General features: G+C 26.0%; 1 protein-coding gene across 2 annotated transcripts; it reads left to right on the top strand.

Annotated features, from left to right (window-relative positions):
• The first annotated feature begins 3,184 nt into the window (after positions 1-3,184).
• Positions 3,185-19,060, top strand: LOC129968792 (eukaryotic translation initiation factor 3 subunit L-like). Of its 2 annotated transcripts, none has more exons than XM_056083044.1 (19): positions 3,185-3,348; positions 3,564-3,612; positions 6,434-6,563; positions 8,007-8,086; positions 8,184-8,245; positions 8,329-8,398; positions 8,535-8,608; positions 9,551-9,631; positions 10,500-10,590; positions 10,824-10,978; positions 12,039-12,212; positions 13,722-13,855; positions 14,752-14,857; positions 15,901-15,974; positions 16,825-16,882; positions 16,978-17,016; positions 17,765-17,857; positions 18,007-18,087; positions 18,936-19,060. In XM_056083044.1, the coding sequence occupies exons 1-19, from the start codon at positions 3,322-3,324 to the stop codon at positions 18,966-18,968; spliced, it is 1,611 nt and encodes a 536-aa protein (XP_055939019.1). In that variant the 5' UTR covers positions 3,185-3,321; the 3' UTR covers positions 18,969-19,060. The 2 variants fall into 2 exon arrangements, with proteins under 2 accessions (XP_055939019.1, XP_055939018.1); XM_056083043.1 differs by having other exon boundaries at positions 3,185-3,354.
• Positions 19,061-22,812: the final 3,752 nt, after the last annotated feature.

The following is a 22,812-nucleotide window of genomic DNA, read 5'->3' as shown; positions in this document are numbered from 1 at the left end:
AAGTTAATTTTATTTGTATTAAGTTATGGCTCATAAATTTGCAAAGCATTACAATGAGCAGACATCTTACAACTATTAAAAGTAATGGTATTGTGTCTACTGCATTTTTTTTCTTTATAAATTGATTATAACTTTTTTACCCTTCTTATTAAAAAATCTAGTTTTAAAAATTTCAAATATTAGGAATGGCAATAGTGTTATTCTAATTCCCATTAAATTAAACACAGGCACATATATCTGCATACAATTGAACATGGAATTTTGCGAGGCATTTCCATTACTGTTATGTTTATTTCAATCATTTTACACATTTTTTTTTTTCTATCACAAGCCTAACATACATAAAAGGCCATAGATGTATTTTCTCTGTATTTTATTTATAATTTTTGAGCTATTTTTTTTTTACTTGTAAAATATTTAAAAAATATTATATATATGATGCTCCAATTTTCTTACATTAGCCTAATATCATAAATGTGCAGTTTTACAAGCAAAAAGGAATTTAAGCACTTTACATCGATGTACAATGCATATGATGCCCCTCTTTTAATGAGATGATCAATTAAATTTCATATGTCAGCATGTTAATGATTTATTTTTGGTTAATATTTTTTTTTTATTTTATTGAATTTGTAAATATGTATTTTCTTTTATTTATCCATAATGACTCCAGATAATCAAACATTCACATCTGTACACAATATTAAAAGCAGATATTCAGTTAATAACTAAGTGAATGCAATAAAACATACAACAATCTGATTAATGACACATGATGAAACATTAATATAGTTTTAATATCATGTTTTATATTATCTTAATATTTTATAACATTAATATTATCATAATATTTTATAATGCAAAGAATTTGTATTTTTACAAACTTATTTATTTGGCAACTAAATGTCTAGTTTTTTTAATCAAACTGCATGCAGTCCTGAGCAACTGCCTAATGGGAAATCCATTGCTGACCACAAGCTCCATCAAATTGAGTCGTATATAATTAGATTAAGTAATTGATATGTGAAATATTTTCAACTGGACCCGTTTGTATATAATACAAGAATTGAAAAACAATTCCTTTATGCAGCTGTAAAAGTTTTATACAATTAACTTATATATAAAGAATATGTAATGTGTTACCCTCTTAAATTTTTCAGACATCAAATTAATATTGTGAACTTAAGCAAATTACAAATTATGCAAGGTCACTTACACAAGTAAAAATTTTCCAAAAATATGAAAGAAAAGGAACAAATAGAGAGAAAATATGTAAAGACTAGAACTTAATCTGATTAATACTGAATCATAATATTTCAGCGCATAATTCCACCTTAAGTATTTCTATAAATACATTTACTTCTAATTAAGCACTATATGTAAAAAGATTTTCACTCAATAATAATATTAGTTACATCATTTCATTAAATTAATTATATTACCTATTTAAAGAATCATATGAATATATATTACAAATATTATTGATATCTGGTATCATATTAAATGTTACAAAATCCAATCTATTTGATAATTGTTTTACCAAGAATCTGGAAATCGCCATATTAAACCATTATCATAGGCATTTAGAATTACACAGAACATCAATAGATTATATTTGGGTGCATTGTTCAAGTTTAAAATAAAATTATTGAAATATATATTGATATGCATTTTCTGTTTATAATGATGTAGTGATTTTTCAGTTACATACTTAAATCTACAGGACTAAAGTTGATTTTTGAAATAGTTCAGAAGCTTATTAAACTTCAGCTTTGTAATTAAATTTTGAATATGTGTAAGTATCATTAATTCAGATTCAATTCAGAAATTCCATAATTTTAAAAGGGCTACCCCATTACAAATAATCACCACTCAATTATATAATCTGTTTATTCTTATAACTTGTTTTTCATTGGCAACCATCTCAACACTATAACATTGCTTCTTGCAAAGAAACTATCATTTATATGCATTGATTTTCAAGAATATTTTGAGTACCTTTTAGTGCATTAGTATAATATACATTTTAAATCATAATCAGGAAGATTGACGAATAGTTCAAAGCTTTTATTTAAAAGTTCAAAGATCTTGTAATATTCTATTCAATTATAACACTGAGCAATAATAATGAATAATAAATCAATTCATGTCCAGTTAGATTAAGCAGGCCAATAAAATGTACAAACAGTCTGAAATAATTTTTTCCAGTAATAAAAGGAACAAATATAATTGCAGTAAAATTATAATATTGTCAACAAAGAAATATTTTTTTAATACACAGTTGGATGTTTTGATGTCTTTGGATAATAAATCAGATCAGTATTAATTTAATCACAATAATTTTGTATTTAATCACAATTTTATCGCAAAATTTATCATTATTTACCTTCAGAATCAATAAAGCTTAAATATAATATCATTTGACCAGTTAATTTCACTTTTTGATTTAACTACGAAACAATTAATGATTTCATAGAAGTATGAATAATTTTTCCTGAAACTGAAAATGTTTTTCATTTTCAAAACTTAGAAAATTGAATAATTTCCGTCCCAATAAGCTAATTCCCTTTAAAAGAATAATGAAAATTCTCTCTTGATGGAAATGATGATTTTGTAAATACAATTAGTCGAGGCATGTGCTACGCTGAAACTGAACTAAGTTTAGAATAGAAACGACATAAAATACGTGGTAAAGGAGAAGGAAAAAACCCGATAATTTAAATAATTGTATACTTTACGCTATAATACTTTACAAAAATTTTAATTGGATACATATATGTACAATTTATATTATCGCACATATAAATTGAACTGAAAATTAAAATCAAATTTTGTGGGCACTAAGAAGTTGATAATCATGAAAAGAAACAGAATTTGTCAATTTATTTAAATAACTATATAATCGATTTTTTAGTTTCTTTGCCCTCGCTATTCCAAAATAACTGTTCGCATTAACTCTAGAGCTAATAACATAATTTGAAGCATGATACCAACAGAAATAAGTATATCAACAGAAATAAGTATATCAAATCTATATAAAAATAAAATCGGACGTTGCACATTAAAAATGAACATATCGTTGAATTGTATATTTAAAATGAATTAATTAAAGTCAAAATAAATTCAGGTACTTCCACTGTGTCTCAATCAATTTCATTGTTTTGGAGTGTATCGTGTAACTGGAACCGTGTATCATATAACTGTAACCACGTCTGTGGAAAGCCGTATTCCTGTAAATTTTTATTTACACGTTTTTGAGTTAAAATTATTTAAATAAATATATAACAATTCCTTGAAGTTGTCAGAAAAGAGCAAATCAAGATGGAATACGGCGAAGAATATGACGAGGTAAAGGTTTGTCTGAGTTACCATTTTTAAAAATAATTTTCCTATGCAGTATATAAACATTGCTTTATTAATTAATTGTTAATTCTTCAGTTGTAAATTTTTTTAGTAAATGTGTTGAAATTTACTGAATATTTTTTAGAGTTCGTCTGTATTTCTTTTAAAACGTTTGACGCTAATGTTAGCATATTTATTAATTCTAATACATTTTGTTTTAGTATGATGCCTATGGCTATCATGGAGGCCATGACATGGAGATGATTGGAGGTAAGGAAAAAAAATGAATCCTTATTTTATAGATTGAGATTATTTTATGCTAATTTCTATAGATATATTTGTTATTGTGCCTGTTTAAAAAATATAATTTGATTCATTTGTTCATGTATTATTAGAAAAATAGAAACAAATTTAAATTTTAATATATTATAAAGCTTTATTTTTCACATGAGATGCAATATAATAATGGGGCACTTGTTTATTATTTTCCCCTGTTAAGCTGAGTGGAGCAAATTTGGGAAAATATGGTGTTCATAACTAATATTACCTATAATGCATAAATATTTTAATAGAAATATAAGTACTCTTTTCTTGTATGCAAGACAAAATTTTCAAAAATTCTTCGTATTTTTGCCCTAATTACTATGTGGTTAACAAGAGTTGGGACTTAACCCCTTGCCTGCCACGGGCGTATATATACGTCTCCCTAAGTCAATGTGTCAACTGCCCCTGGCATATATATATATATGTCTTGCAACTATATATGTGGCACTAGGGACCGAATCTCACAAGTTATCCTCGGAGGTAAGGGGTTAATATTCAGAGCTATTTCCCTTGAAAATCCTTTATGAATATATTCATGCTATTGTGGTAATACAGTTTTGAGCGTGATATACTCATACAATCATCTTCCTTACCGTGTGATTACAATTCAAATCCTTGTAATTTTGATTTCTGTATTATGTGGTAGATGTTTCCATCTCAAGGAGAAAAAAAAGAGCTTGAATGCCTCTGTTAAACTTCTTCATTTAAACATTTTTTTTTTTTTTCATATAATTGTATATAAATGTTTTGATTTATCTGATTCCCATTTAGAATGCAATTACATTCTGTCACAATTGTAAAAAAACAATGTATTGACATTTGTAAATAACAAAGTAAATAAATTGCTTAGTAAGTTAATAATTTAATATGTTTCAATTTTAAAATGTTAATAATTAAATATAAAATTTGGTTCATTTATGTTGTAAATACAGATAGTTGAAAATAAGAGTTTAATTTCTTTCTAGTATCATAAAAATATTTTAGGACTTGTTACAAACTTTGGAAGATCACTCGATTGTAGAATTTTATGCTGTTGATTTATCATCAGCAATGTATTTGTGTGAAAATTTAATTTATATGCGAGTAAATTTGTATGCTTGCAATATTTAATGGATGCAAGTTTGAAATTAACTGAAGGAATATTTGTCAGTTTATTATAACTCCTTATCGAATTACAATTTAGCTTTTAAACTGACTATTTCATTCTTGTAGAAATAATTAAATATTTTTATTTGACATCTGAAACTGAGTGCAAATATAAAAAATCATATTTATGAGTTTTTTTATATTTTAAAGTTGTATTAAATTTATTGATTTATACATGTCTTCAAACCCAATTTACTCTCTAATGAGTTATAATTTTTGTGTATTCTTCTGTTATAATGATGCAATTTTGTTTATCAATGATAAAATACTAATATGTGTTTTTTAATAAATATCAGATCTTTTAATTCCTGGTAAGTATATTTTAATATTATTTTCTAATTAGTGATTTATTTTTAAGCTCAACAAGTAAAATATAATTGAAGAGATTTTCTGCAATATTGTATAAATTATATATTCCTGAATAAATATATATATATATATATATATATATATAATATAATTTGTTAATCAAGGTAGCTTTTTATATTTTATATAATGGCTATTTGGATTCCAAAGTTTTGTGAAATTCTTTCTGTTTCTTTTCTATAATTTGTTTATTGTTTAACTGACATTACTTATTCCAAGTGAGATAGTGATTGATTATTCTAAAAGACAAAAGATGATACTTTTGCAAGAAGAGTTGCATGAATTATTGCTAAATGCAAATTATTGAATAAAAACAAATATTAATAAGAATTGAGTTTTACATTTTATGAAATGAATGAGAGAAGACAAAAACAACATTATAGATTATATTTCTTAAATTTATTGAAATGCTTTACTGACTCACAGTAACCTTTTAGGAAATTAACTATTCACTAAAAAACAAAATCGTGCATTAATAAGAAGTTTATTCCTTTTTAATAGATTTCAATTCTATACAAAATATAACATATTCCAATTAATAATTTATTTTAATATATAACTCTATAGTTCCAATTAATTGATAAAAATAAAATTAAAAAGTTGCGAGCTATTGCATGAATTTTATGCTGAAGCAAATAAGAATCGTCAGAAATGCATACTTAAAATGTGTTGTTTGTAGAAAACACTACTCATTATAAAGTTTATACCACATCATATTAATATTAATCTTCTTTTAACATAAAATCAGATGGCAATCTTATTAGCATAAAATTCCTTTCATAAAAGTTATATCCTACATTCATCATCTTTGTATAGAATAGGAAGGAGAAAAAGAAATAGTAGTGTACTTCATCCCATATATATTTTCAGTGTCTTCAAATCTACACTTTGTTCAGATTTGATCTTTGAAAAATATCATATTAATCTTCATCCTATTTGGCATTATATCTTTTCTTGTAGTTTAAATATAATTATATGCTGTTACTTAAATGTTGACAAGTAAGTCAGATAAGATGTCATTTTTGTTGTGTCTTTATCTGATAGAACTGTATTTAACTCTATTTAAAATTATAAGTTTCTTCCAGAATCAACCATTATGTGTCTTCAAATCAGTGCATTAATTTAATCAACAAAATTCATTTAAAAAAACTATATGTATTTCTTTGTAGTTATTATTGGTGACATTAATTATTTTTATTAATTTAATTTTTGGCTTTAAAAACATTATGATAACTTTATATTTGATGCTTTTTAGATATGGATTATGAAAGACAAGTAGCAGAAACTTACAAAATTCCTGAAGTAGTGCGGAATTTTTTGCTGTACTTAGCTAAGGCAATAAGTGAAGGAAATGTTTATGAACTTCAAAGCATGTATGAGACCAGGTATAAGAATTTTTAAACTCCTTTCCATTATGTTATAAATTATATATGCTACTAATTAGTTTTTAAATCGTAAGCATAGTTTTTCCCCCACCATACAAATGTAAATTGATAATGAAATATAAGTATTCAGCAATCCCCTAGGAATGCAATACTTATTTGGTTCCTAGTTTTCAATATATAAATCTGTTAAATATATAAATTTATTGCTTTTCACAATATTTTTTAAGTTGACATATTGTGTCATATTATCAAGCATACTTATAAGAATAATTGGTTATTTATCGTTATTGTCACTACAGTTAAGATATATGTCAGGATATTAATTTTCTGATATGAAATGTGTAATTTCTTTCCTCCTCATTACCTGGCAGTTTAAGGTATACTGGAAAAAATTTATTTGATCATTCAAAATCTTATTTAATGTTCCTTATAGTGTTAATTTTTAAATTAGCAATAATTAGATAACATATTCAAGTGTTTCCAGTTGAGAATTTGTTAATGCTTTTATAGTTTATATTTCATTTTTTATTACTATATCCTTTTAATAAAAATATGTATGCCATTTTATTTTTATTTAATTTTGTGATTTGAGTTACTTTAATATTTTAATTAGAAGAGTGTAATCAACCATCCAGTGAACCAGTTACTCATCTTTGTATTATTCATATCATCTGTACTCAAATAGCACTTATTTTTAAAATAGTGGCATACAATTAATTGCATTAACGATGTATGAATAGTGTTTATTTTTATCTCTTATTCTGTTTTTATCACGTGCATTATGGTATAAGTGAGTTCATGGATTATATGGGTATTAATTAAAATGACACAAGCAGGAATTTGCTTGCAGTTGTTATTTACAAATATTTATAATTGATAAAAAGAAAATGATCAGAGCATGAGCATTTCAAAATTGTTCCCACAAATCTGAATCAAATTCTCGATCAAAGTCAGCAATTTCTTTTCATTCAAAATGTTAATGATTTTTTTGGCACTGATACACTCCTAATGAAAGTACAACAACAACTTACCCATCAACAGTTGCAGTGAGACTTGTATAGTTTCTCAGAAGATTTAAGTCTTCTAGAAAAGAGTAGGAATTTTGAAACACCAAAGCATCAAAAAATTACCAAATCACTGAGACAAAATATGTTTATCTTATAGAATTTGTACTAATGTATCCATGAAATTTTGCGTGAGTATTTTAACATTTTTGTAATCTGCTCTTAAAATTTAATATTATTACAAACAAGAAAATCGCATGTGTTTCTAGAATTTTTTGTGTCAGTTTTTATGTCATATGTATTTAAACAAAAGTTATTTTATAGTGTGTTGATGGTTTAAGTAATGTTTTATTTTATCTAATTAAAATTAGGTGTTTATAAAGCATTTTAATTTTCTTTAAAGACAAATAATACCAAATCTAAATTATTTTGTTTATAGTTATGTAAAGTTAACAGAAAGATTTTACAAGTCAACTCCATGGCCTCTAGCCAAAGATGTAGCAGCTATTGTGGGTGATGGTATGTTTTGCTTTAATGTGTTTTCAGTTTTCATTTCATTTTGAAATTTTTGTTAATAATATAGGAGTTTACAAATAATTTTCTTTATTAATTTCAGATGAAAAATTTGACATTCTTTACAAAGAATTATATTACAGACATTTGTATGCTAGAGTCAGTGTAGGTATTGAATATGTCATCTAAAGTAATGTTATGTTTCTATATCATTTCATGAAGGAATATATTTATTCTGTATGTTTTAGGGAGGCCCTAGCATAGCAGAGAGATTTGAATCATACTATAATTATTGTTGTCTGTTTAATCTCATACTGAGTAAGTATCGGATAGTGTTTTTGATTTCAGTTAATGAATTCTTATTGGAAATTTTAGATTTTGAGATATTAATTTTCTTTTTTAATTCTTGTTGTAATTGTGAACTTTATTTCATTCTTGATTTTGACATTGACAGGTGCTAGCGAACCTGTTCAGTTGGAATTGCCTAACCAATGGTTATGGGAAATTATTGATGAATTCATATATCAAGTAAGCATATTATTTTAAATTGAAAATAGCTGTTTGTTTATAAATATTATAATTATACTTTTAATGTCCCCATGAACCACATAATAGCATAAGATTTTTCCCATGAATAGCATAAGATTTTACTATCTTCCATTATGCAGCTGAAAATTTAATTAGAGATTAAAAGCATTTATTTTTTACTTTGTAAGTGTTAATATTTTTTTATTTATTAATTTAATTAAAATTTTATTAAGCTGTCAACCTCTGTTTCTAGACATTTCAAAATATTGGTCTAGAATGTACTTATTAATATTTATTATATTATATTATTGTTGAAATTAATAAACTTTCCTTAAATATTAACTCTTTTTTTTTTTTTACCATAACATATTTTGACAATGATCTGTATATCTTTGTAAATATATTTTTAGGGGCCTTGGCCTTGACATTTTTAAAAGAATATTACAAAAAAGGAATTTTCTTGGCTATTTGAAGCATTTACCCATAAAATTAAAAAATTCCTTTGTATTTCAAACAAAATGATTTGTTTACATTGTGACTTATCTGTAAATAATTTTTTTATTAATTTGAAAGGACAATTGATTTAATTGAAATGTCAGCTTTTTTTTATTCTTTCATAATTCATAAAATGTATGAAAAGTGAATTACCTACAATTCTTACATTTTGTGTTTATTCTATAGATATTTGAAATCAGTCTGCGTGATTGATTTTTTTCCTTCTATTAGTTAAAACATTAGATTTTAGATAATGATTTTTTTGTTATATAAATTTGATGCATCAATAGATTTTTTGTTTTGTTTTAAAATTAATTGTCCAATTTCTTTTAAAGTTGCATGCATTTTAAGTTCCATTCACATCTAATGAATTACATATATTTTTTTAACGATTATTTGAAATGTAATGAAAATTATTAACATTAAGAAGTTTTATTTTTATTCCAGTTCCAAAATTTCAGTCACTATCAAAGTATGCTCAATAAGCGAAGTACTGACGAAATTGAACAACTTCGCCAGCATCCTAAGGTAAATAATTTATGTTTTGTGTATAGTAAGTTTAATGAATATTGATGAAATAAGATTTGTAATTTTACAATACTTATTGCGAAAATGTGGAATAATTATTCTCTTATGTTTAACATTTTGTAATTAATGAAGCATTATAAAAATGGTCACATATTTTTTGTAATTTAAATCTTTAGAAATGTAGTCCGGGGAAGAAAAATATGCCTCATTCTAGTTCTAAACAGAGTGGAGTTAAATACTTTAGATGTCAAAGCCATAGATGCAAAATCTATTGTATTAGGAAATTATAATTATTTATTTAGAAATATTTTTTTAAAAAATTAATGGATATTTTGAAATAATCTCAGGAAAAAAGTTTATATATACACATATAGAGAAAAAGAGAAGAAATGTATTCCTGTGCCTTCCCATGATTCCTAGTTTGAATCAGTATTCAAAGAAATATTATACTCTTTGTATGATTTCAAGTAGAAATATTTGCCTTTACGTAAATTGTAAGGAAAAGTACATACAAATCATTTTTCTTCTAATTATTTAAAAGATTATTTTAACACTCAGCATGTTTCTTTTAGATTTCATTTAATATTACTTTTTTGCTGTTGCATTCATTTTTATTATTTGAATTTATATAATTTCTGTGAAGCATAATTCTTTAAGGAACTTTTAATTTCCTTCATTGACAGTTTAAATATTAAATTATATTTTGTAATTCGAAATTCTAAAAAATTTCATATTCTTTCTCAATATATGTTACAGATATTGCTTAAATATTTGATTGCTGTTCAATGACAAGTTTTAAAATCCCAGTCCTTGTAAATTCTATTTTGAAATTTATTTACTTATTTTTGCATTATTTATTCAATTGTAGGTTTGGAATGTACATAGTGTATTAAATGTTCTTCATTCACTTGTGGATAAATCAAACATCAATAGACAGCTTGAGGTCTACACTAATGGAGGTAAGTGTATTTTTTGCTGCTATAAATTTAGAAAATTCCTATTAACCTACCTCTTATCTTTTAATAAAGACATATTTATAATCTTAAAAGTTTCATTTATATGAATTTTATTTAAACTTCATCATTATTAAAACCTTGGTGTCTGATATTCTTAGATATGATTTTTCTACAAGTGAACTTTTGTTATTATGTAATTTGAGTGTAAAAAAATAATAGTGCTATTATTTTAACAGGCGATCCTGACAGTGTTGCTGGAGAATTTGGACGTCATCCATTGTATAAAATGTTAGGTTATTTCAGTTTGGTTGGACTCCTTCGTTTACATTCTCTGTTGGGCGACTACTACCAAGCTATTAAAGTCTTAGAGAACATAGAATTGAACAAAAAAGTAATTTATTTATTTCATTGTAATTCATATATTGATGTATGATGTTCATAATTAGCAATTTATTTTTCTTTAAAAAATGTTTTTTTTATTTAAAATTTATATTTACTAGATATTTTAGAGTTGTTTTAATAAATCATATTGTATTGCTAAAATAATTTGTTTAGAAATTGTTGTATTCTATAAAAAATGTCTAATATAGAGAAATGAAAGTTCGCTTAGTAGTAAAAATGTTTGTTTATACCAGAATATATAATTTATAGAATAAAAAGTTAGTCTTTTTTTAGCTAAGCAGTTAATTTTAGGGCTTTTAAAACTTGCTCATTTTTTAAGTTATTTTAGAATTTATAACTTAAATTATTCAATTTGGTTTTTATTTATATCAACTTTATTTGGGGATAAACTTCTTGTGCATAAATTTTCATTTAAAAAGTTCCTTGATGTGCAAGTTTAATAACTCAGGCCTGCAAAAAAAAAAAAAAAAAAAAAAAAAAATTGCTGATTCTAAGAATGAAATCCATTTAATTCTATCATATAAGAATTTTTTTACAAAGTGACTGCATATTTAAAATCAAATTTGCGATGCAAAATTTTGACATTTCATTTAAACTTCTTTTACATAAATCTATATAAATTGCATTTATATCTTAGATATATCAGGTATCTTAGTTGAGTAGGTGTCGAAAGTTATAAGTGCTTCTATTATCCTTTATTTTTTACTTCAAAAGTCCCACCCCCACCCAACAAGACCTGTGTAATTAGTTCTTATAGTGTTTTAAGATATCTGCCATATTTTTGTTAAGTATTTTATTTCAATGTAACATTTTTTTTTAATGTACCTTTTATGCATAACTTACTATTAAATAGAGGAATTAGAAAATATAGTGATTGTTTTAATTATGAGAATTTTATTAGATGCTTAGCTTTTTTTCTTTAGCTTATGTACTTTGCTGTTCTGTCAGATTTATTTATTTTGTTATTAAAATGTTAAATTTTTACATTGACAATATCCTTTCTAATCTTAATCCTTCTGTGAAGTTTCTTATGGTTTCAATTTTTTCAGAGCTTGTATTCCCGTGTTCCTGCTTGCCAAATAACCACATACTATTATGTTGGCTTTTCGTACCTCATGATGAGGCGTTATTCAGATGCTATTCGATCCTTCTCCAACATTCTTCTCTACATTCAAAGGACACAAAGAAATCTTTTCCAACAAAAGACATATCAAGCAGATCAGGTAATTATTTTTAAATTTCTTGATTTGCGTTTAGCAAACAATGCTTAAATGATTGCTTCAATGTGAAAAGTATAAAAATTAAGTTAGAATTTTAATTATATATTTATACAATAAAATTTGCAGTTAATATTTTTTTTAAATATATTTTCTTGTATATGAAGCATAGGGAAAGTATTGTTTTCGTCAAAAAATTTGATCTTGAGATTTTGCAAACCTCAAAGTTTTAGACCTCCCTGAGTTTGAAAAACACATTTTTGAAAAATGTCTCTCTGTCTGCAACAAAGATTCTTTGAGTTATTGATAGGTTAAATTTGGTGTGTGGTCTTTACACCAAATTTGTAAATTTTGAGCAAAATCTATTTCAGATGAAATCTGTCTGTCTGCTCGAATATAAGAGAGCTAAATGGATATAATTATAGATTTATCATTTGTCATATAGACACCTGTCAAATTTTGAGCCAAATTCAACTAGGAGTTGAATGCCTTTCAGCGTGTTGTTGTTTCAGAAGCATGTAAATGTGATAATTGAAAAATTTGATAATTTAAATAAATCAAATTTGGTATGTAATTTTGTGAATGTAGTTGTTGTTCCATCTCAAATTTTTGTTTGAATCAGTTGAGAAAAAAAGTGTCCAAGCAGAAATTCATCTTTTTAGAAAGTATGGGAGAAAAATTTAGGGAGGTCACTGCTACAGGTTTAAAATTTTAGATTTAGAAAAGATGTGTACTTTGAGAGTATAAGAAATCTTTAATTCATCCTATTCATTGTTACAGCTGATCTAAGCAAATGTCAATAAATATTTAAAATTTTGATATTAAATTTTAACTTCAAAAACTTTCTTTATTCTCAGTAGTGTTAAAACTTCTTATTTATGTAATTTATTAGTATTCAGCAAGTTTTAAAAAATTTAAATGTATTTTAATAATATATATTAAATAAGAAACATACCAGATAAAATCTTGAAATGCTTTATATCCATTTATTATTTTTATCTTAAGTAATTTACTTTTATGAAAGTTGTATAGAAATCTGTTAATTCCAAAATGGAATTCTTACTTGCCGAATAGAACATGGTTCTTTGAACTTCATTTCTCAATCTGACCTTTACAAGTTTGCAAAAGTTGATAACATTTGATTTTGTTATTCTGCATTGGTATTAGAAAATTAATTAAAAATGTTTCATAGCATTTACAAAAATAATAATAATTTTATTTCATTATTGAAATAAATTTAATTTATATTCCAACATAAATCTCATTTAAAGTCAGTAGAGAAAAATTTTGCAATTGAAAATAAAGTTGCATGAATGCTAACTAAAATAGATCAATGGATGAGAAACCTTCAGAAACCCTTTACTATAGTTGTAAAATAATAAGCACTTTTTTATTTAAATCATTTAACTTTTTGCCAAACTGTTGTATTTGCATATAATATATATTTTCTCTTCTGTTTTGATGTTTTTTAATGTTGAGATACTTTAAATTCTAAATTTTTCTGCTCTGTTTCAGATGAACAAACAAACTGAACGGATGTACACTTTGTTGACAATCTGTCTTGTATTGCATCCTCAGAGAATTGATGAGAGTGTATTGTCAACTATTAAGGAAAATTACGGAGAAAAACTTTTGAACATGCAGCGTGGGTATGTGAATATTTCTCGGTTTAAATTGCTAGAACTTAATTCAGCTGCAATCAGAAATGCTCTCCCATTTATTTTTATTTCATATAATCTGCTACTATTTAAGGTGTAAAGTTTTATCTTTACTTATTCTGAGTCAGTTTATTTATGAGTTTTTTTGTTTAACAGTTTGTTCAGCACTAGTGCAAATAATACTTTTTTTTTTCTTAATATGAGTTAATATATATTTGTAATTCCAAAAGAAATTTTAGAAACTTGCGGGGAGGGGGCATTTTGTCTGAATATTTAATAAAATCCAAATTAGTGCACTTAAGTTTGAATTTTGTATATCATTTGTATGAAGTTTATAAATATTCATTTAATCAATCTATATTTATAATATGAACATCATTTACATGTTAAAATTCTAATTTTAAAATGATTAATTTCTTTTTTATATGAGTCTATTTGGTGGCATTTCTGAATATTTTGGTAGCAGATCTTTTAAATATTTTCTGTCTTAACAGTTTATTTAAATGGGGAAAAAAAATCATATAGTATTTAATTTTTAATTTATCTTAGCTGCTGGTGCTATATTTTGTAATGGATTTATTTACAACTTATATCATAGCAAACGTATTTATATATTATAGACTTCTGAAATTAAGCAAATTTTAATTTAATTTTTTACACTTTAAGTCTGTTATGAACATAGTATTGTTTAGTTTTTAAACAGATATGGATATATCTACTTTTTAAATTCACTTACTACTTTAACAAAAGGGTTTTTATTAAAAAAAAAAAAAAAAAAAAAGAGGAGGAAAGTATCAAAAAGTGCATAAGTCATAGCTTTCTTATAATGTCCATACCTATTTTAATGACATTTGTGTTCGAATTAATCTTTTCTTTATTTTTTGTAGAGATTTATCTGAATTTGAAGCTTGCTTTTCTTTTGCTTGCCCTAAATTTTTGTCACCTGTTCCACCAAGCTATGACATTCAAAATATGGATGCCAATTCTCATAGGGTGAGTTGTATATTTTTATTGTGAAAGCTTCTCAAAATTTTGGATTTTATTTGCTGATAAGTTTTTTATAATAAGTTTTTATTTTAAGGAAAAAAAAAAATATTAATAATAACTAAGACATTTGAACTTAAATGTTCTTTTAGTTAGTTATATCAAGTTTTAAAGCATGATATTAATAGTTATGTTTTATCTAAATAATTACTTAAGTCGAAGATCATAGTCATTTATGTAAGAACACTGAAATTCAAATCGCATTCATTTGGGAAATTTTATCAAAGAAATAAACTTCTATGTGATATTTGTTTTTCCATGATAAAATAGCTTGCCAAGTGATTCATCTTGTAATTTTGAATAAAATGGATAAATTTGATGCATGATAAGTAAAAAATATTACCTTGATCTTCTTGAATATTAAATAATTGTGATTAAAAACACTAGGGTCCATGAATCTTTTACTTCTCCTGCTTCATTAATTTTTAAAAATATTTTTAATTATTTTCCCAAATTATTTAATAAAATGTAGCACTAAAGCATTTAAATATTATTTGTTATTTAAATGCTACTAAATGTTTTATGATTGCATAGTTTATTATTCCATTACAAGAAAAATGTTTTTGCTTTTATCCAAAAAATATGATATTTATTATACTATTGTTCTTTTATTTAAATTTCTAATCTACAAAATATATTGCCTCAATAGTTTCCAAATTTGTAACAGGCTTGAATTTTTTTTTTAAGTGGGATGAATCTTTTTTTAGTATATAATTATTTTTTTTAATAAATTGAATATATTTTTAAAACAAAATACAGTAATATGTATCTAGTTTATAACTATGTTTTATATTATTATATATCTGAACATTTTTATAAATGTTAACTGTGGCTTTAATTTTGAATTACATAATTTGAATACATAATTGAATATTCATTCAACAATAATATTTATTATTGATTGAATTAATTCTATTATTCATTTGAAATTAATCTATTTATTCTGAAAATATGAGCTTGTTTTTCTAGAATGTTTATTTTAAATCTTTCAGGAACCATTTGTTGCTCAATTGAAAGTTTTTATGGATGAAGTTCGACAACAGATAATGCTCCCAACAATTCGCAGGTTTGTGAAAAACTTTTTATTTAAGTATTACTTATGGACTGCCATATTATCTGTAAATTTAGTCAAATGATAAATATTGTATGCAATGTTTCCCACAAAATCTGTCAAATTTCATACATAGTTTTCATACTGGTTACAGAACTCCATGCATGTATTTAAGTAGTATGTACTTGCTAAAATTTTTTCAAAAAGTTAAAACTTTAATAATTGTTTGAATTTTTAGTTGTTACTCCAGAACATATTATTACACATATTATTTTTTAATTTTTTCTTTCATTTTAATTAATATTTAAAAACAATTTAAAACAATGTGTTTGCTTATTACAATGAACTATTACCAGTTTTATTATTCCATCAAATCTTTCACTTACATGTTTTTGACAGTTTTAACGTCAAGATGTTTTTTTTTCTTAAATGCTTGCTTTGGGCAATTAAACTAAGGCATAGTTTTAATTTTTGCTGTTATTACCTGGAATTGAAGTTAATTATCATTAAATTGAAGTTATCTTTAAATGTTGAGTATTAGTGAATGGATTATGTAATAAATGAACTGTAAAAATGTCCAGATTAACTTGTTATAGGATATATTTTAGTTCTATTTTTGACCTCTATGTTTATTTGTGCATTGATGTTTTAATATAATTGTACATGACGAACTACATTCTAAATGATTATTTTATCTGTACCTGCTTTTATGTTTTTTTCCCTTTCTTTCTTGACAATTCTTTTTTTAATTTTTTCCCTTTATTTCTTATTATATTAACCTTTGTGAATATAAATGTCAAATCTATGATGTACTTGATAATGATAGTAATAAAATTATTATATTCGTTACATTTTTCTTTTGTAGTTACTTGAAACTTTACACAACAATGCCAATTGCTAAACTAGCTACCTTCTTGGAAATGGTAAACTATTTCACATACTTTCTTTTTTACTTTTTTGGAGCAACTTTGCATTTTATATCATAATACATAATATTGTTTATTTTATTTTTTCCTAGAAAGAAGAATTAGTTGTAAATTATCTGCTTTGCTTCAAGGTAATTTTATCTTTGTTTGCTAAAATTTCTAGATGTAAAAGAATACAAATTGTATTTATTTTATTCACCAGTGTACTGAATGTCATGTATTCAATGTATAATTTCTGAAACAAAGATCTTGATCTCTAATGAAGATGTGGAGAAAGATGTGAAATTTCTTAAAAGGGGTTGGAGATTGCAAGGTGAAAAGTTTAACCCTTTCACTACTGACCTTATCCAACCATCCAGCCATGGAAATTTTACCCTGACAGAGCAGTTTCTGTTTCAAACCATGAGTGCAAGATGTAAAGCAAATGCATCTTTGGTGATAATTTGTTTTGTATCCTGCACCCACCTTTGAAACAGAAACCTGCCTGTGAGGATAAGATTTGCATGGCCGGATGAATGATGAAAGGGTTAAGAGTAGTTCTGATGCAAAATTCTCTATGTTTAATAATTTTTGATATTCAGGTCAGTTCTAGCAGTTACTTTCAGTGTATTTTAAATGTTGATATGCTGCGTGTAGTGATTAATTCTATTTAAATACTACATACATCGGCAAGAAAAGACATATTAATTGCAAATGCATGGTTTCAAATTATATCATAAGCATTAATCTCTAATGGTATATTTCTGAGTACTATTCTTTTCATTTTAGGCATTTTTTTTTTTTTTTTTTTTACATTATTAAAATATAATTTTACTGGTGGCTGCCTACATTGTTGTATAAATTACTTTTTTTTTTCTCTTTCTCTCTCTCTCTCTCTAGCATAAAATGAAAAATATGGTCTGGACTAAAGGTACCAGTGGATTAGAAGGAGAATTTCAGTCTGGTTCTGAAGTTGATTTCTTTATTGATAAGGTGAGATTGAAAATTTTATTTAGTGTTTTTTTTTAATATTAATTTATTTGAAAATTATTATGGGTGAGTTTGTGAGGAATCACTCAATTCTGATCATTTATCAGTTGCCATTTCTTTGTGTGATTTCTGATGTAACTTTGTTTTTACAGGATATGATCCATATTGCTGACACTAAAGTAGCCATTCGTTATGGTGACTTCTTCATTAGACAAATTCACAAATTTGATGAGGTAAAGTATTACAATATCATATTCATAGGTATATTTCCCAATAGGCAACTGCCTAAGGTCACAGGCAAATTGGTTAATGTTATTACTCAAGTTGTCAAATTTATAAATTTTTCAAAAATATAAATTTATGAATTATAAAGTAGTACAGTTACGTTTAATTATTAAAACCATTTAATAAGTTAATTGTTAAGTTAATTATTATAATTATTTGTTTATGATATAATATTAACTAAAGTACTTTGAGATTATCCCGTCGACCTGTCAATGCTCATGAAAATGCACCAATCCTTTGGCACCATCATAATAAAAAGCAATACGTTAATTGGCACGGGGTTTGGGTTGGGGCACAGGGTAATATCGGGTTTGGCAAAGATGATCAACGAGATAATCCAAAGTATCATAATTAATCTTGTAATTATTGTTATATTCCATTAGATATGTCCTGTGAAATAATAACTTTTAATGTTACATTTACTTGAAATTTAATATTTCCTTGTAGTCTGTCATAATAATTTGATGCTTTTATTTATAAGTAAGGAAACATTAATTATTAATAATGATCAAAACTTCAAGAATGTCAATTAATTTTTTTTTCACAATTTGACTAAAATAAAGAATTAGACTAAGATAAATCCTTGACATGATGATTGAGTTATAAATGTGAAATTGAATTGGCCAGTTATTAAAAGTGGTGCCTCATAATGTGCAGTGTTTATAAAAATTCATACAAAATTCCTGAATCTATCTCTCGTTGTATTACCTGAACATCTCCTCTCCCTTTTAAATAGTTATAAATCATTTGTAAAATATTTTCTCTACATCTAATTAATTTTTCTTTGTCTTTGCAGATGCACAGGATGATCAGTGGTATACAGGTCTAAAAGAGCATAACCAAGAAAATTGTTTTTAATTTGTAATATTCTATTCATGTGAAACAAAAAGTGATCAATAAAAAAGGACTTTTTTAAAAAGATTTGAATACTTGGAAAATTTAATTTGTGTTTATTTTCTCGTATATATGTGATGGGGGGAAAAATCAGTGGTTAGATATATATTTTCATATTATTTAATAGTTTAAAATTTTTTTAATCTTAAAAATATTGTATAGCAGTTCCAGCAATTTATTACTCTTATTTTATGCTTTTCTGAATAAAAATATGACAATTTATGAGTATTAAGTTCAGAGAGTTTCAAGTGGTTACTTATTATTTGTTTTTTAATAATTGAAATCATTTGTTTGATTATTTTTCAAGGAACTTATCTTTGACTGGTGGACATCCACCTTCTCTGAATTTAGAAATAAATAATCAAGAAAATGCTACCATTTAGATTTTCAAATTTAATGCAAAAATATGGGGAATTATACAATCGTTATTGTTTCCAAGTGCAGTTGTGAATATATGATTATTAAGAATTCATGAAGTTTATATTTTTGATTCTTGTACAATTATGAACTCAGATTTAAATTATCTATTACGCTTCAATGTACACTATATATTTATTTCCATGTACTTATACTCAGGATACCCCCCCCCCCCCCCCCCGTTAGAATAAGTGTGAATTTTAGTAGCCCAATATCTTTGAAAGTCAATGAGACGAAAGTAAAAATAAAATTTCATTAAGGTTTGCAATTTCTTTGCTGTGAATGTATAATATATTCATTATTTAGAAGAACTTTAATATATTATCTCTATTTTGGAAATGCATAATATTAATTAGAAACTAATTCCAGCACTTTTATTGCTGTATCCTTGTATATTTTTTTATCTCTAAATTTTCATTTATTTTTTCTTATTGTAAATTTAATTGCTATCATTAGATAGTTACAATATTTTAGATTATTTATTGAAATGACCCTTCTTGATCTTTCTCCCTCTCTTGGGGTTTGCTAAGAAATGCTTTAATTTTGGATTCTAATTAAATCGTTTTAAATTGAAGTTGCATTTGAAAAATGCTCACTTAATATTTCTTTCTGAACTCGAGAGTGAGATGCTTCAACTTCTGTTAACCTTTTTATTTTTGTTGTATAAATAAATATACTCTTGTTCCATGTTAAAAATGCTGTTGTGGCTTTTCTTGAAGCTCTGAACATTTTAAGTAGAGGAATCATCCCAATCCTCACAGTTCTTTTGTGGTTATGAGTAATGATTGTTAAACAGGTGTAATGTTGTAAAGAAACTTTTGATTCTCAAATTAAGGCTATGGGAAAACAGCATACTAAAAAGATTGCATTGTAATTATTTTGGCTACTAGTTGAAGTAATTTTGTTATAATTCTGTAATTTTAAGTTGTGATAGTTTTTTGAGATGCATTACACAATTATGAATAATCTCCTTTGGCGATTAGTCAATTTGCTGAGAATATTGATGGAATTTAATTTCAATCTAATTTCTTATACATAACTTGATATTTATGACACGGCATCATACTCTCAACAAAACATTTTAAAGCATCAAATCTTAGCAAAGCTATATTATTTTAATAACCTTACATCTGTTCTGTGTATTGTATACATGAACCTTCCTAATGAAGTCAAGTCGTATGGCATTATAGTGTCTATAAAAACTTGAGTGTCTGGTAATCTATTTCTAATTATATACACAGAGGATTCATAATATTATAACCACCATTCAGGTTGACGTAAACACAGTTGTCGCTAATCACAGGTAAGATTAAGAAACCTATTTGTTGGAATGCTGTGGTTTCAGAGTATGTGTTCGCATATCAATAGCTGCAGTAATGGGTAAGTTGCACAATTTTACAGACATTGAAAAAGGTATGATCCTATTGTTCAGAGCATGTAGCAATAGCAATTCTGAAACCACAGCTTTCATGAAGTGCTCACAAAGTAGTGTGTACAATAACTGGAAGAATCAAGAGGGTGTGCAATCCATTCATGCAAACTGTGGAGCACAACAGGCCATTCATGATGACTGTGCATCACTTGGTTTACAGTGATCGATACATTGACAAGCTAAATGAATCAGCATTGCACCAAAAAGTTATCCAAGGCAGCTACTTATATTATTGTGATTGGCCTTCGCAGCAGACGTCTGATTTCAGTACCATGTTGACAAATGTGCATTGTAAGATTTTATTTTCAGATGAGCCTCGTTTTCTAACCGAGGATTATTTTAATTTCGCCGAGGGATGTCAGAAAACATATCCAGAAGCCATTGTTGGACGTCAACAAGAAAAGGAGGTAATTTGATAGTCTGGGGCATGCTTTAGATCCATACATTCCAGTGGTAAGTACTTTCAATAGCTTCGCGTTCTAATCCATCTTTGCCGATCGGGTATACCCTTACATGGTAAATATGTATCCTGCGAATAATGTCTTGTTCCAACAGTATAATGCTATGTGTCCAAATGGTTTCTCCATGCATGGTTCGTGGAGTTTGAAATATAGTCCCAGTTATTACACTGGCCTCCAAATTCTCCAGATCTTAATCTCTGTGAAAATAGACGGGAACATCTCGATCTATACATAAGACAAAGACCTACCATCTCGAAATCTTCACGGTTTACGTAATGCTCTGCTGTTTTCATGGTCATAGATGGCTCGCCACTTTCCAAGCACACATAGAGTCCATGCCCAGCTGCTTAACCACTGTTTTGGCTGCAAGACCCTTTTTAGGCTATTAGAGAGGTGTTTTCGTAATGATGTGACTAGACTATGTAGATGTCTTTTGCTGTAATTTCACTTTCTGTGTCTTAAGTAAACTAACTGCATGGATAATAAGCAGAATCATTCTTCCTTAGCTCTTAATAATACTAAGGTTAAGAGTTATTTGATAAAAAAAGAACTGTATTTCATCGCAACAATGGAAACTATACTTGAAAATTACATCATTTTTTTTTTAATTGTTATAAATGAGGAAAAATATCCGACGTATAAAACAATATCATTTAAAATGGCAAAAAAAAAAAGTTATGTGCAGTATATATTTATTTTTTAAAATTTTGCTTAAGTTTCGATTAACCGAGGTTCTAATTCTAACCTCCAAATTCTAATTCGAGGATTAATTCTAACATTCCAAAGTTGGTATTTCTTGATCAAACGGTCTGATCTGTAGAGCACCAACATGTGCTCATACATTATCATTTGTTAGTATTGGATAAGTTGAAGTTTCAGTTGAATATTGGATAAGTTGAAAATTAATTGGAATTTCCCTAAAAATGATTTAGATAAATGGAAATTCCATCTAGTCTTATTTTACTTGAAAACTTGTAAAGTTCATGTAAAATGATATCAATTTTAATCAATCGTTCCAGTTCAGTGATGTTGTTTGGTATCATCTTTTAATAATCAACAGATACAATCCATTACATTCGTCCATATAGCAAGCAACATGATCTCGATACAAATGAATAATTTTAATTTATCTAAAATTAATAAGTTTAAATATTAAGTACTCTCCAATTTTTTTTTTCTTAACTAACATAATAATTTTAACTGGTGAGGACTAAAAACGTTGTTTACATGCCTACTTTTACTAACAGTTAAAGAAAAGAACGAAAAATGAGATTTATGAAAGGAAAAAACAATTTCGGTAGTAAATCGACGGTAAAATTAGGCTAATGATGAATGTTTTATCTGAAGCTTCCTCTTTCGAGCACTTGACCTTGTGCCACATGGAAATAGCCTGACCTCCATTTCATCCTCGCTTCAGCTGTTTCTCGGTAAACATTGATTTTCTTAAGAAGCATATGATTATGATGATA

Source organism: Argiope bruennichi, chromosome 5 (genome assembly GCF_947563725.1).
Source record: "Argiope bruennichi chromosome 5, qqArgBrue1.1, whole genome shotgun sequence".
Classification (NCBI taxonomy): domain Eukaryota; kingdom Metazoa; phylum Arthropoda; class Arachnida; order Araneae; family Araneidae; genus Argiope; species Argiope bruennichi.
This window is presented reverse-complemented; position numbering and strand designations above follow the sequence as displayed.